Source organism: Primulina huaijiensis, chromosome 13 (genome assembly GCF_012295235.1).
Source record: "Primulina huaijiensis isolate GDHJ02 chromosome 13, ASM1229523v2, whole genome shotgun sequence".
Lineage (NCBI taxonomy): Eukaryota > Viridiplantae > Streptophyta > Magnoliopsida > Lamiales > Gesneriaceae > Primulina > Primulina huaijiensis.
The window spans coordinates 710,929-727,362 of NC_133318.1; the positions used below are offsets into that span (position 1 = coordinate 710,929).

The window sequence follows — 16,434 nt, forward strand, 5'->3', positions numbered from 1 at the left end:
TCTTTATTTGTTTTTTCAACTAGACCATATTAAAAATGTTAAATATTTGTCAAATCATTATCAGACACGCTTAATCATAATTAAAATTAAAAAATAAACATCTAAATCATAAACCTAATTTATTATTTTAAAATAAAAAGACATACCTTCAAAATAAAAAAATTAAAAAATAAATAGATGCGATTAATTGTGCTTAAGCACGCTTAATTAAACATCTTAATTACGCTTTTTTCCGCTTTCTCCGAAGCGGGGCGTTTTTGCCGAGCTTCAAGCTTAAGCGAACTTTTTAGAACACTGGTTTTTGTTAAATATATACAATGAAAAACCAAGTTGACGATTCATAATGAAAACTTTATCCATCCCTACACTTTTATATTTTATATAATACAATTATAATGAATATAGCTTAATTTTAATTATTGCATAAAATTTATATAATAATTGACTTGACATGAAATATACTTTGTGGAGTATTATTTTTATTTTAAAACTAAATATATTTTAATTTCAACTCGAAATTACGATATATTTAGTCTTAAACTTTCCAAAATTCTAATGTGATTCACGATATAATAAAAAATTTGAAAATTGAAAATTAACCATAAATTTTATGATTTTAAACAATAATATATTGTTTTTAATTTTAATTAATGCATAAATATATCTGTTGATGTTCACTTAGAGTTAAACTTTTTTTTAATAAATATAAGACATATTTTGTTTTTATATTTTTCCTTAGTCATGGTAATTTTGTTTATGAAAACCTCTCCACCTATTTTTTAGGGTTCTTTTGAAATATCTATCAACGAAAAACAAAATTGACAAGTAAGAGGGTCTTTTTGTTGGCTGCAAACAAAGAATTTTTCCAAATGCGGAGAACGAATTTTAATAAAATTCTTCATCATCCAATCAACTAATCTAAATACACTGTCAACGGTCCTTCCCCATAAATCAGTAAATAATCTCTATAAGTGCATGTTTCAGCAATTTCATCCCACCAAATTCACCCTATAAACAGAAATGATATTAAACGAATGCATAATTTTTTTATGGTTGTATTGATCACAAATATGATATCAGACAAAAATTTCTAAATCTTGATCCATTATCTCAACATTCTCACAAAGATAATGTTGCAGAAAATTTCCCATCTTGTTATTAATTGTAGAACAACCATATCAATATCGAACTCAACCAATACATGTGAAAGTTCAGCCTCAGTCACTGACTCGTTATCAAGATCTACGTTGAGTTTCATCTGTTGTTGAAATGCCTTTGCGTCGATTTTCATCTCAGTTGAAATGACTTCGGAGACGAAACGATAAACTTCATTTGTTCTTAATCGGTCGATCAATCTTGAAACCAGCCAATCGCAGGATCTATATGATCATTGATCCCATATCAAGATCCTGATGATTTTCATCAAAGAATTTGACACGAATTTGTAGTAAGGACAGCCGGTGCTGTGCTTTGTGTTATTGAGCGAATCCTCCCCAAATCCTCCCCCAATCCATCATTCATCCAGCTTCTGATCAGAAAATGTGAAGAGCTCAGTGCTGAATAGATCGGAAAAGAGCTTGTCATCCAGTTTGAAATCCACCATGCCCAAATGATCAGATTCCAACTTTTCTGCCTCACGATTTTCAACTTGGGACTGTCCAAATGCCTGTGTGAATTAACAATTTCGACACTTCGGGAATGACCTCAGAAGCCCTTTTCGCCTTCGTACGTATTACATGTGATCCTACGCTGTTGGGAAGTTGAGATTGGCTTGCTGATAGCCATTCTTTCTTCGTGGTGGATTGTTTGGCCATCTTAGGATCAGTAATAGCTCGCTGAGCAATGTTCTAGTTCCAGTAATTCTTGATTTCATTGTCTGCTCGGCCCGGAAGCCTTCAAGCTATCAAAGACCATCTACATAAGATTAAAGTACATTTAATAGTGCGACACAATAAAGCTTCTTTATAAGAAACAAAACGAGCCAAACAATTACCTGTTTCCAAGGAGCTTGTGAAGTCTGATAATAAGATCCTCTTCATCTGTACATATGTCATCTCTTGATATCTGGTCATAAATAATTCAATCAACGAAGCCTACAACTTTTTCCGCATCTATTAAGACCTAAATTTTAACCAAAATGGTTACTTTTGTTATAAAGAAAATCATATTTGATAAAGATAAATTCCTATTTTTACCTGCATTCTTGGGTAGCTTTCGCCATTTTCCTTCACCATGTATCTTAACATAATCATTGCGGTCCATACCCCTTTGTTTAAGCCTACTTTGGAACAACAAGGGCTTTTCCCCATCCTTATTTTAAAAATCTTGATAGTGTTCAGATGTGTCTCTTTTACGCCATGAGACAAGACGAATTGTCTCTTTTATTGTTGAAGACTTAAAGGGACTTGCTATTTTCTGATGGGGTGTGAACTAAATGTCATTTGGACATCATTTTAATGTAGCAATTTTGCGAAATGCTAGATACATAAAGTTGTTTCACACACGATTTCTACACATCATTTGATTAGATTGAATAGCTTAATGTCAAAAGAAATAACATGATAATAAATATCAAACATATAACAGCGGAAATCATCATATGGAGTCATAGGTCAGTGCATCAAATCAATAATTTAGAAGACTTAGATGGAGATTGGGGTTTGTCCACATTGGGGGGTTAGGAAAACTTCACTGAAAATCACATAGAATTGGCAACCTAACAAGGCTATGTGTGGTAAGTCACACTTATTGGGCCCGCTGAAAAAGTTGGATCGATTTCAGCAGTAGTATCCCCTGTATCATATATTCATATATAACGTTTACTTACGTGTATACATGAAAATAAATTTAGTCACAAAAACAAACCAAAAGGAAAGAAACAAACCTAGAAAAGGAAATTTTAACAAAGTAGACTGTATGATTGAAGAATGAAAAATACCAGAGGGCAGAGAGAGGGGGATTTGAATCCAACAGCAGCCAAAATATTCTTACCATTTATACTCCCCATAACACCAAGCTACGGGGTACTTGGACGATCTGTTAGAATAATCAAATTTGATGTGAGATACATGTGTGAGAAAATGTACCTGCAATGACGCAAAACATCAAGCAAGGTTCTATTGCCTTCAACAAATACCAGGAACTCTATTGCTTTGCAAAAAAAAAAATGCCAAATGATAAAAGGCCTTTGATTTTGCCAAATTATACATCTCTAATCCAATTTTCTAAATGGAATGACATTTATATTATATTTCCTACTTTGCTGTTAGGTACATTCAATTCAGTGAGAAGATGATATGACGCCATTCCTAACTAAGACAGAACAATCTGTATTTTTTTATATTAAAAGATCATTTTCATGGGAATTCGGTGTTGCAATTTAATACTCATATCAATGAACAAATGCTATATTAAATTATTTTATGGAATCATCGTTTTCAAATGATAAGAAGATAATAAAGGTCAATTTTTAGTCGTTTCATATGAACAATCTCTATAGATGAAATCCCAATAAGGCAGTTCCTTCTTACAGGTTCACAATAAGTAGGAGCTAGACGGATTGGCAAAGAAATTCTTCGATTTTGTGAAGCAATCACGAAGCAGGCAACCAAGAATAGGAGGAGGCTGATTTGATGATGTCTGGCGCATTTCCCGCGTAAATATGTGGTCATCCATAATCAGTATCTCTAACAATTTCCTGCAGCTCTGAAATGAATGAAATTTTGCAAATGAGCTGTAATTTACAGGGTGTTCACCTCTACAGATGAAGTATTTACATATTTGTTGATCATAAATCTACCCGGGAAAAACTAGAATCTTTAAGAAATAGCAAGGGAAATTTTGTTGACACAACATTGCGTTTAATCCAACTCAAAATTTAGCAGTAACAAACGAAAATAAATTTCATTTTTGTAAACCTGTCTACACTGACTAAAATCAGCATATTCTTTAAGAAACTGAAAGCTCGTTGACTATAATGAACAAAAAAATGTAATGACATTCTTGGGAATTCAAAATATAAATCAAAATTTAGCGAGGATAGAACAAGTTGATTCCCCAGAAGAATTTCATCATTTGCTTGAAATAAGTGTATGTACCTGAGGATTCAAACAATGCATCTGCTTTATGATATTACCCTGTAGAAAACAAGATGTAAAATAAGAAATAGTGTTTCAAGATTCTGCACACGACATAGCATCATAGATAACCAATAAAAAATCAAGTGAGGGCACAAGGATTTATCAGACAACTTGGAAGAGTAAGTTCACATGAAAAACAAGTGTAGGATAATCACAAACTAGGGAAAAGGACGACATCCAGTGCAAAAACTTTTCTAGGGTCATCCGCAACACAACCATTGCTCATAATCTAAAAGGATAGGCTCCCAATATTTTAGGCACTGGCAGTTTGACTGGTATACTAGAAACCAAAGCAACTTTTAAGCTAATAAAAAGCACAAGCTTGTCTACAAAGAAAATTACCTCCAATATCCCTGGATTTTGCATCACAATACCAAGAACACGGCGTACAAGTCCCTTGTACACAAGTTCATTTACGGTACCATCTCCGTTCATCCAAGTTAACAAGGGCCTAAATTCCTTCCTTCTAGGCGGAGAACTTTCAAAACACTTATGACATGTAATTTTATCCTCACTAAGAAATTCAGTAGGGAGGTCCACAACATCTTCAGACTGATTTAAAATAGTGACTCTGTGCACTTCATCGGTATTCATGTCATTCAAATTCTGTGACGCAACAGCATCATCTATATGATGGACAGCATCAATTGCCATATGTTCCTTCTCAATTTTATTCTTTTGACCTCGAAGGTGAGTAAAATCATGACGATTTTCAGCAACAGAGGTCAAGAAGTACTTTGACAGAAATAACGAATCAACTACATGAACGCAGTCAAAACCATCGACCTAAATTAAGAGCAATAACAAACACAAAATAAGGTTAGCTCCTCCACACCACAACCACAAACCATCCCTGGCCCTGGAAAAAATAGAAAAGAAAACTAAAAGAGTAGATTTCTTTCTTGTTTTACACTAACTAAAAGAATAAACTTTGAATAACCAAAAAGATAATTTTGGTAGCCTGCGTTGATTATTATGACATCTTGTGTAAGATATCAATGAACAATAGTCTGTAATTTATGAAAGAACTGATGAACTAGCTTGAAAACTATAAAAGAGCTTGTGCTAGCAACAATTAAGAATAATGATTAATCAATAAACCAACCTTCAATGCTCGTCCAAATACTTCAAGCACCTCAACCATAATTTCCAACACCTGTTCATCTGAAAAAAACTTTGTATCATCAATATGATATAACTTCTGCATTTATAGAAGTTACTAAAGTGCAGAAAAACTCAGACTCGTACAATAATGAAGAATATGCAATACTTGCATACCTTGAACATTTAGGACTCGGGAAATTTCTTTCATACTCAAACCTTGGTCGCCAGACTTCTGAATGGCTAAATAAAGTGTTTTGAATGACTCGGGATGAAAGAACAAGTTTTTTACATCATCACCGCATGAAGGCACCAAATTTTCAGCAAAACTTGCCATGGCTTCCCATGGTGATTCACTCCCATCGATCGTGAGGTGGATGGATCCCCCAGAATCAAATATTTCTCTCACATGATCTTCTATATCAGAATGTGATGAAATACAGTCAACATCCATGACAGATGACATAATGCTCTGGTTTTGTGCACCAAAAGGAGAGGAGGCACATGTGAATGATTCAATAAACTGTAATCTTGGGATTGTTTCCCGTAGCAAACATAATTTAATGCCCGGAAAACCTTTTTCTCGGCGTGAGATGATCTCACCCTCCCCGACAAATGAAGTTTTTGATTTCTTAGATAGGCTTACACCAGAAAGCTCCCCAGTATCAGGTTTATGTTTGGAAGTTCTGTTGTCTTCTGCCTCACCGACACCTTCAGCGGGTAAGTAAGGGGTAATAGACAGTTCACCCAAAGAGACTCGAGCACATAAGTTGAGAACTTCACCACATTGTAGATCTTCTGGAACATCAAGGCCCTCCTCCATCAGATCCTTTTCTCTTTCATGAAGCCAGTTAGCAAACTTAGAGGCTTTTTTTCCAGTGTCCATAGGAAATGGAGATAAAGAAATACTATGAAGGAAATGGTGTGAAAGTACAAAGGGCTTGTTACAGTTGCCTCCAATCTGACATCAAAGAAAACAATCAGCGGGATTAAAAAAGTAATACGCATAGGCAAAAGACAAAACTAGTCTTTTACCATGAGTTTCTTCTCTCTCAAGTAGTTAAAAGCAGCAAAAAGATCATGTTCAGAATAATGCCGTAATGTTTCCGCGAGTAAAGTCGGCACTTCAGGAGCTGTCGAGGTGCTTAGAAAAATTAGCTTAAATAGCTCGGCAGCATTTGCAATTGCAGCTGATTCATGTATCTGTCTACTAACTCTTGAGCCATTCGAAAGCTTTACGTACTTCCTGGGCTGATGGCTAGAGCTCGATTTTCTACTAGGAGCTTTAATCCAATCCTCAACTCCCTAGTCATGACAAGCTGACGGGTCAAATCAGTTTCGTAAAAGTAGCACACATGATGGAAAGAAGAGTTATTTTTTTAGGAAAAAAACAAAATAAACAAACTGCAACACATAAACCATGTATCCCTACATTAACCAATATGAGCATACAGCTCAAAACAGAAACAGGTAATGAATCACCCAAAAAAATGTGTCCATAACCAAAATGAAGACAACCCCCAGTTAATGTGCGCTGTCTTGGTAGTCGAGGATAATTGAAAGGACATATAAATCGTTCCAAGCATAGAGGTTAAGCTATCAATCATCTATATTTCAGCTCACTTAAAACAGTAAAGAGTTGTACAGATACGTATAAAAGATGGGCTAGAGTTAGCAACAACAGAATATTTGCAACTTACATCTTCCATGTAATCTTGGTCAACAAAAACATCTTTGACACTGTCCAATGTCGCCATTCTTTTGAGCCTCAAAACATTATCTAATGCTACCTTGATATTATTTGCATTAAAATCATCCCATTTCCAGGACTCTGGAACAGAAGAACGTTTACCATCTTCTACAGATACATAACCCCGCACCATCATTTCGGAACCTCCGTAGTTCAACGTCTTGTCCTGATATTGCGTGAGGTATTTAGAATAACGTTCCGCAAGCAAAGTGCATAATTTCATCAAAGCTTTTCTCGAAGAATCATAAGTTTTCAATAATGCCATTCTTCTTTTGCAGGTGTCTGGAGGTGCTGGCAGATTAGGAATGGATTCCCAATTTAAGCGGTGAAATTTTGCCCCAAGAGCAGCTCGATGTCTTGCATATTCAATGACCAACTGTCTGCCAATAATTGATCCACATGAAAATATGATATTATCGTGCCAAAAGATTACCAATAATGACAACCTAAATGAAACTAAAGTATGAGTATAAGGCATTCATTAATATTCCATGAATTGGATACTCGGAACAAACAATTTCCATCCTTTCCATGCAACAGAAATTAGAGAATGATAAGTTGCTTCGAGCAAGAGCTAACATATATATCCATGAAAAAATCATGAATTAGCATCACCTATCAGCTTCTTCTGTCCATGAAAACTTTCTCTTACGTTGCTTCAAACTTGACAAGGCACACTTGTAAATGCACATACTGGCATCATCATCTTTTTCATTTAAATCTGGCTCTGAATCCTCTAAAATGTTGCCAGTGTCATAATTCTGAAAATGAAAACCATAATTTTCATGAGTAGTCAGCACAAAAAAGCAGTTTTTCAGTCATTTGATTATAAGAATCTAGTTGGCTGACCATCTGCAAACTTGATTGTCCATCTGCAATGGTGGGTTTTAACAGCTTTGAGGAGAGTCCGTCAGATTGATTTTTTCGTTTACGTGAAGGAAAAATAGGTTTGTGTTTAATTAGCTTCACCTCATGTCCTTCCGCATCCAAAGCTCTCTGGAATCTTGTAAGGCGACGTATTTTTTTGTCATAATGGACTCGAAGCACCTGCAATAATTATTTATTTTAATATGTAATCGCCGATGCCTGGAACACCCTCAGATATTATCAATTACCTTATCCCATCAGTAGAGTGTCATTACTCATGATTTGATTGATCGATGAACATTTTGAAACACTTCTAGCTATCCTAGTTAGAGAAACACAAATCTTATGGTATTTATCTTTTAGTAAACACCAGATCAAGTGATCAACATTGAGAACGGAATATTAGAAAGTGTTCAATTCAATGCTGTCAAATTGAACTTTAGGTAGAAATATTGTGCGTGCTTGAGAAAAAACAGTAGTACCCACGTTCAGCATAGAGCAATGGCAATCAGCATATTAATTCTAAGATCGACCAGTTCCCTAATCTTAAATTTCCTATCAAGCACCTCAAAGCAGGGTGTTGAAAATTATTGAAGTACTTAACACTGGTAGGCAAACAAACCTGCTCCAGAGTCAAATCAAGATCCTTGGCAATCTTTTCACACTCGATGAATGAAAGTCTCCTGTTTGAGTCATCTTTTGCCACACATTTAAGAAGTTCAGCTCGCTGGCCAGCTGTCATTACTCGACCAGATACCCATGATCGAGAATGAAATACCTATAAAAGTCCCATCACTTGCTTGAATAAAAGACTGAATTTAAAGATACGACTTGAAATCAAATCGCAGATCCACTACATGTTCTTTGCACTAATATTCAATTTATATGATCAATCAAATAATGTAGCGTGAAAACTAAGAGCAACCATAACCACAAGAAAGAGAAAAAATTATCAAATCCAACAAAGATTCTAGGTACTGCCCAGAGCTAATTTATACAAGTTCAAGAATCAAATTTGTCTCATATGTAATTGGGGGTCCAACTGGCTAGTCGAGCCAAAAATTAGCAACTTTTTTAAAACATAACAGAAAATATTTTCTTTTTCACGTAGAAAATTTTTCAGATAGAGTAACTGTGAAAAAGAAAAAAAATACAAGCTACTAGCGAATCAGTCTGGGCTGAGCGCTCCCTGTTTGCCGGGTTTAAAACAGCTGGTATTAAGGTTTTCTATGTGTCAACAACAAAACCTGCCATGCAAACCGGCTTGGTGAATCAGAATGTGCTCAACCGGACAAGGGTACCTGGTTTCTTATAATAACTGAGTACCCCAAGAAAAAAATGCAAGGAAACTATTCTTAACTGCGTGATAATAGATTGTCTTGGTCTCTAAGATACAGGACTTAGGCAGAGAGGGGATCTCAAACAAACTAATAATTTGATCAATCATCAAATGCTTCACTACATGGCTCATCAGTTTGTGCACAACACATACTAAGTAGGTAAATACAGGGTAAATTGAATTTGTTCAGCTGTGATGTGTACCTCAATAAAAAAAAAAAAACAAACCATTGTGATAAAAGGCGCCATCTAGGTACTAGGTGGTCACCCACCGCCTCGATTTTTAGAAATCGGTGGCTGTAGGCGGTGCTGAAAAAATTGGCCGCCTAGACGGGTAACAAAACAAACTACCCAGGTGATATGATTTTTTCCAAAAAAAAATTAAATTTAAAATATTAAGAATTTTTTTGGAAAAACAATGGTTAAACAAATTTATACTGCCTAGCGTTTTTAGAATCTTGGGAAAAACTACTTTTTACCATGCTAGAAAATAGATTTTCATTAGACATTGGACTTAGATGCGGAAACTCAGTCAAACAAACAAGTAATCAGAGAAGTCATATAAGCATAGGCTTTGCTGCATGACTTCGAGTAAATATCCAGTGGTTATCTTACTTTAAGATTGTGTGGGTTGCATTCGGGAAATAGAAGTCAGCAATCACATCCTCTATCAATGGCTTGCGATCAACTTTATTAAATCAAAGCTTGAGAAAATACATCACCTTCTCAACTACGTTGCATAGAAGACAACAAGAATTAGATGATACTGGACATAATTTCACTTCCAATGACAAGTTTCTTCATACAATTGTTAAAACATTCTTCTAAATGCTTAACAGGAGCTATATATGCAGTGATATTCATAAGAAAATATATACATTATCAATAAAATACTCAACAGTCTTTACATATATAGAAATATTGTTGTGCTTCATCCTAAAAGAAGGGGAACAAGCAAACGACATATCAAGTTAGCCCATCAATAAGCATGCAAAATAAGTAATTATTCGTACGAGTTAGCGCAAATATGGAAAATTAAGATCATACTGAAGGAAAAGAAGAGGCTATGGCATCACACCTCCTGAACTGCAGACCCAGGAAATGCATGCAAAGCGGCTCTAGGTTCCACTGAGGCGTAACAATACTCCAAAGTGTTCCAGTATTCATCAACAGTTTTTTTGGTTGAAAGAACAAAATCATGTCTGATTTGAGGACGAAAATCAGGAAAAAGGAAACCAGACGATGCAATTGCTGAGGCAGGTTCCTCAATGTAAGGTTTAAATTCCAGTGCATGAGTAAGAGTGGTATGTGGGCCGCTTCGGGTTCCATCTTCTGCCTGGCCATCACTTACCAGGCGAATCAGCTGTCAAAGATTCACATTTTAGACAGAATTACCGTACTGAATTTTGAAAAGGTCAATAAACGAGAAATTGAAAAAACTTATTCCACAAGACTGGAAAAAGTTTGTTCATCGATAATCAACAGGTTACTGAGGGCTGAATCTGTAAGTTTTCTAGATATTGTTTTGTTGTTTCATAATAATTAAGGGTTGAAACATTTTGGAATTTCAATTAAATAGTAACTAATTGTAGCTGAGTAAAGACTACTGAAGTAAATACGGAGAGACTATATCTAACCTAAACAGCTTCCATCCCTAATTCAAACTATTTAAGACGGTGTTCACTACCTGGTTCTCCCCAGCCTTATCCTCCTAATATCACTCTCATAAAATGAAATTACACAATTGCCAATTCACACAGTTAATGACTCAGTTCGCTGTTAAATTTTAAAGCAAACCATGAACAAATCTCAAGGTGCACAGAAACATGAATTCATGTGTGAAACACAACAACCCAATCTATTAATACTTTGAGCATCAATTCACCCAACTGTTCATACCACATAGTGCACAAGAAATATTTCATCCGGATAATTACAATCAACAATATATGGCCAAGATGAAAAGATCATAAGCTGGGTCGTGTATGGTATCAACTAACAATGTCATCAAAGAGCATAATTGGTTTTTTTATCTCTCTATGAAAAATAATGAGTGGAAATTGGCTTTTGCTTGTGAATGTCTACCTTTTATAAACTTTATCCCTGCCTAATTTTGCTGGTTTAGAAGGATGTATGGAGGAAACTCGAGAATTGTAAGAATGTGCAGAGGCAGTAGGGGGGTCAAGGGACCTTTAACTCAGGGACTCAAGTGCTATAACACAAAAAACATCGCCTCAAATGATCAATAATAACGTAATGAGCAGTAAGAATTACAAAACAGTGCTTTGATAAAATAAACATGGAAATACAAACTTTTTTAAACTGAATATCTATTGTACCTTCAAACGCCTTAAGATATCAATTAACCATGACAATCGTCCAATTGCCCGAGTATCCACAAGGCCTTTGTACTCGTTTATTGGGAGATCAGAAAGTTGCAAACTACTTCCACATTTCTCAACCATATCCTCGAGCTTCTGAGCAGACCCTACAACTTGTAGAAACAATTTAAGCGGCATGGATTTTATCGCCTTATCTAAATCGAACAACTTATAAGTGTTATGTGGATTTTTCAGGTCATGAGCTTGATTTCTGGATAAGAAAGCATCGCTCCAACCTGGGAAACTGCAGACCCAATCCCAAATAAATATATGTAGAAGCTTTGTCCGAACCATTTTTGCCAGAACAAACCCATTTGCACGCATTGCCTCAGATCTCTCTGATTGAACATCTAATCTTATGCGATTTGGAATTCTCTGCACATTGTCCAACATGGGAACTGATTGGCCCTTCTTATGAAAATTTGATGGTTTACGCAGTTGACTTTCAAAATCCCTCTGTTTATCATGAATTTGACCCAATAACTCAGGTAACGAACTATAAACAGATGGGTGTAGGACCACGTCAATTGTCCGGCTACGGCGACAATTGGTCACTATAGGAACACTCATGTGGATGCATTTGCAATGACCTTCTTGCTGAAGTTTGTTTAGGCTCCTTTCCAAGGTCTTCCTATCCATCGTTGTAGTTTTTTCCTTCTCAAGACGTCTGTGTAGCTCAGGTTTTATTAAGAACTTCTCCTCCTGACCACGAGTAAAAATTTGTAACGATTTCATTGAAAGAGTCATATGATTGATTAAGAAACCAATAAGATTTAGGATAGCAAAACAAACCAGTAACATTTGGAGTATCCGCTGCTCTCTCTGCGAGTTGATTGCACCAACTGTAAGACAGGGATAATTTAGACTTGATCTGCGCCTACGACAAGATACAACAGCAGGAAGACTTGTTTCTTGAATGTCATTGTTTGTTCCAGAATCACTGACCACCAGCTGTAGTTTCTCTTCAGAAACTGTATTGCTTCGCTCAATATCAGGATACTGTTGATTCCATAGTGAAAGCTGCATACTCTCGCCTTCACCAATCACAGTCGTGCCATTTGAAGGTTCTGTTATAACTGCTACATTTTCACTGTCATTAATATCGCTAAAATCTCCCATGGAAGCCAAATTATCCACCACCTGCACAGTATGAGACAAGTTCTCATGAAAGTCAAGATTCAGTCTTTGTGAATTAGACTTGATGCCTTCCTGCAGAACCAGGTCCTTCGCAATCGGAGCCATGCTGGACGATTCCAGTTTAGATGATTCAGGATTAAAGTTACCAGCTGTCCGAACTCTGTACACCACACCTCTGTCATGGCTTTCTGCCTGTAAATGGAATCCAAACCTAGTAAACATTTTGCTGAAAATTCGCTTGTGGTACTCTTTACCGCACAGTCCAAGCTTTCTACACACCTGCTTAATCAAATCATAAAATTTAAAACGTTATCACTGAATGCTCAGTAATTGATGCATAGTAGAGAACGATTGAAATTGTGAAATTCATAAGACTCTTTTTTAGGTATATCACCGTGTAGAGCATGTAGAACTTACAAATATTCAACATGCAATGATATTTTTCCAGGTCAATAATCATATAGCAGCTTATTGTTCAAGAAATTATCACACATCCAGTATGTACGTAACAACACTAAATCTATCAGCAGCTGCAGGGGCACTTCAGAATAACAACTGAGGCAACCACCTCACAGATGAAGATGGACAAGAAGTACATAGATTATTCCAAGTCAGTAGGCACAGGAATTTGTTTTGGTCAAGATCCAAATTAATTGTTTTCATAAAAAAATCAAGCGATAGACTCAAGGGTCATTATGTTTCTGAATTCAAATTTTCGAAAGTAGGAAATTATGCATAATCAGAAATATAAAGGTCATTTAAGAATAGGTAGCAGCAAGTATCAGTATGAGAGTTCAAGTGTGCATAGAAAGAAGTAGGGGACTTGTTCATGTTTAGGGGTAAGACCACAGATACAAGTTTGAATTTGAATGAAGAAATAAAGGTAAAAATATATACAGCAACAACCAAAGGAAGTACAAAAAATTTAATCAATTGAACTGCCTTGTTTGAACTTCATTTTATTCTTGGCTGCAAACAAACACACATACTTCAGTATTGGTCAACCCTTTTGATCCTTCAGAATCAATCATGTCATATACTTGACGCAATATGGGAAGCTCTACTACTTGTTCAGTAATTTGTCCTCTTTTCACCAAAGTCATTGACTGTTCCATGTCATTATCATTTTTTCTGCATCCTTGGAATTTTGGATTGAAATTTGATGGTGAAAAACTTTTAAGTAGACGCAAACAATTGACCTCCTGCACGTTAAAAGAAGTATGTTACAAAAACTGGTATGAACTCCCAGGATTTGATAAAATTGGGGAAGCAACCATAAAGCTCGAGAAAACTGAAAAGCCAATTTTTTGGCTGTAATGTAACTGATCCTTTTCAAATGCTCCCCGGTAAACGATATACTCCTCAAGGCTTACTCTACCATCGTACTAAATACAAGTCTTTAACATACTTTTGCTTCTCTCTAAATCGTTTTAAAAGTTAAGTATTCTATTTCACTGACAATATTATTCACAGGGTGACATGATCAAAGGAACACAAACAGCTGCCACGAGTAGCCCTTCTCATCTGTCTACTAATAACTGAATTTTTCCACTACCAATAAAAAATTAAGGAAGAAAAAACTAAAGAAAAAGGAAGGTGAAAGTTTCCACACTTCCACCACTCAGAGGTATGGAAGGATTAGATATAAATTATTCTCATTCACCTTTTTTGCCAATGAATTATATCAAATCATCAAAGTCACAACTCGAGTAAGCATACCTTCTTATTCACCATAGTAAGACATTCTTCTACAACTTGTGCTTCTTTCAACCTGTGGCATATCTAACAACAGAATCCATGTTAAATCAGTAACTTAAGAGCAGTCAAGTGTCTAATAGAGAACAACATCGCGCGGTTTACAGAAAATAAAATCATAGCAAGATTAAGAAGATAAGATTACATTTCTCCATGATCGGTGGCCAGAAGTCCTTCGATAACCAAGATCTCGCTTCAGATCTGAGACAACTAGAACCTTTATCACCAAAAACTTCATAATTAGAATGTTATGTGAACAGAGCTACATAATGCAATCAAAACCCCAACACAAACTGACCTTTCCTTCAGCCTTTTCTAATTTATCACAGATAGTTTTCAGTGCAGGTAAAAAGTCTTTCACACGTACGTCACCTTTAGCCATATCTTCACCAAAATCACCATTAGTTTCAGCAAGACCATCCGCAACCCCTCTGTCCACCAAGAGGTTATCCTCTTTGGTGATCTCAAGCCTCTGCTGACAACTTAAATGCTTCCCATAACGATATAAATACAGCATATTTGTGGTAACTATGGAATCACTTTTCGGTTCTCTATTGTTGGCTGCCTCCTTTTTCCGAATAACAGTTGGCTGCCTCACAATCAATCCTCGGGTTTCAAGCTTCTTCAATTGGTAAAATAAATTGTTGGCTGGAACGCGCAATTGCTTGGTGAGATCATTTTGTGCAATCCCGTTTTTCCTGAAAATACAACAAGCGTAACACTCGCTTATGCCAACGTTTTAGCTTCATTGTTGAAAGCTGAAACATGCTTATGACCATATGCTTCACCATTGAATGCAAAATCACTCGATGCTGAAAGTTCCTCTCAATCGCACGGTTGCACCAAGTATAAACAAAAGGTCAAAAATGACTCCCTTTTTAACAGAATTAAAAATCAATCAGAAACATGACGGACAGTCATCATACAGGTTCATCCACGTCTCAAGAATCGGTTTTGAAAAAACACTTGAATATATTCAACAAAAGAGAGAACACCAAAAAAAATAGCTAATATGTAGATAGAAAGTAACCTAGCAGCAGCGAGGCGTTCGAGAATGAGATGCTGAGTATCGGACAGACTGTATTCAGACGCCTCGATCTCGTATATTCCTAGAAAACACTTCCTCATTGCTTCGGGAGCAAAAATTTTCACATGCTCGCACTCTTCAACAGAACACTTAATCACGTGCTCAGCCGAAAAGGTCAATTCATCTGCCCCGAATTGGAGTCCTGGGACCTCCACGAGATTCTCCCAAACGATCCGCTTCACGTTCGGGCACAAGGGAAGGCCGATGGCAGAGAGGGAAGGGCGGAGCTTCGGCCACAGACTTTGTAGGTGAAGCCCATCGGCACCTTCGCAACAAATCTCTTGCAAAGCCAAGTGGACGACAGAATCCATCTGGCTGCTGCGGACCGACAGGCAGTTGATCCGTGGTTTTTTTTTTTTTTTTTTTTTTTTTTTTTTTTTTTTTTTTNCGGGGTGCGGAGACGTGCGTTGTTTGGGCTTCGATGAGGTCTAGGGTTCGAATCGATTCCTCGGGGAGAAAGCTCCTATTGTTTGCGAAAATTACACAGTTGGTCCTTTGTCTAATTCTGATTTCAAATTTCATCCTAATACAATATCTTTTGCAGAACTTGCTCATGTAGAGCCACATATTGTTTTCCGTACAAATAATTATTAAATTTAAATTACAAAATAAACAAATCTATCACACTAATATTACTAACAGGCTCCGTTTGATTGCAGGATAAAATAAACTAATGATTAGTATGTAAATGATAAAGAAAATGATTGTCGTAGATATGTAATATATGGTAGTATGTTTGGTAAGATTTTTAAGTGTAGGATAATTTTGAATTTTTTGATGAAATGACAAAATTGCCCTTTCTTTTTTTATTCTTCCACTCCGGCGGCCGGCGGCCGGCGGCCGTTGTCGGCGGCTGGCGGTGGTCGGCCGGAAGCGGCG

General features: G+C 36.3%; 1 protein-coding gene across 14 annotated transcripts; it reads right to left on the reverse strand.

Moving 5' to 3' along the window:
• Positions 1–1,032: 1,032 nt before the first annotated feature.
• On the reverse strand, positions 1,033–16,008 carry LOC140991406 (uncharacterized). Of its 14 annotated transcripts, none has more exons than XR_012177887.1 (22): positions 15,499–16,008; positions 14,767–15,166; positions 14,614–14,685; positions 14,433–14,495; positions 13,703–13,915; positions 12,369–12,992; positions 11,535–12,278; positions 10,274–10,558; positions 8,480–8,635; positions 7,840–8,037; positions 7,606–7,751; positions 6,941–7,370; positions 6,276–6,545; positions 5,418–6,201; positions 5,245–5,303; positions 4,482–4,925; positions 4,098–4,136; positions 3,531–3,705; positions 2,992–3,036; positions 2,196–2,415; positions 1,994–2,121; positions 1,033–1,914 (listed from the first exon to the last, which is right to left on the reverse strand). XR_012177887.1 is itself a non-coding variant. In XM_073461349.1 (19 exons), exons 1-18 carry the CDS (start codon positions 15,864–15,866, stop codon positions 3,535–3,537), a joined length of 5,466 nt encoding a protein of 1,821 aa, XP_073317450.1. In that variant the 5' UTR covers positions 15,867–16,008; the 3' UTR covers positions 2,422–3,036; positions 3,531–3,534. The 14 variants fall into 14 exon arrangements, 5 of the variants coding, with proteins under 5 accessions (XP_073317450.1, XP_073317449.1, XP_073317448.1 ...); XR_012177890.1 differs by having other exon boundaries at positions 2,196–2,356; positions 2,991–3,036; XR_012177889.1 differs by lacking the exon at positions 2,992–3,036 and adding an exon at positions 3,087–3,144.
• Positions 16,009–16,434: the final 426 nt, after the last annotated feature.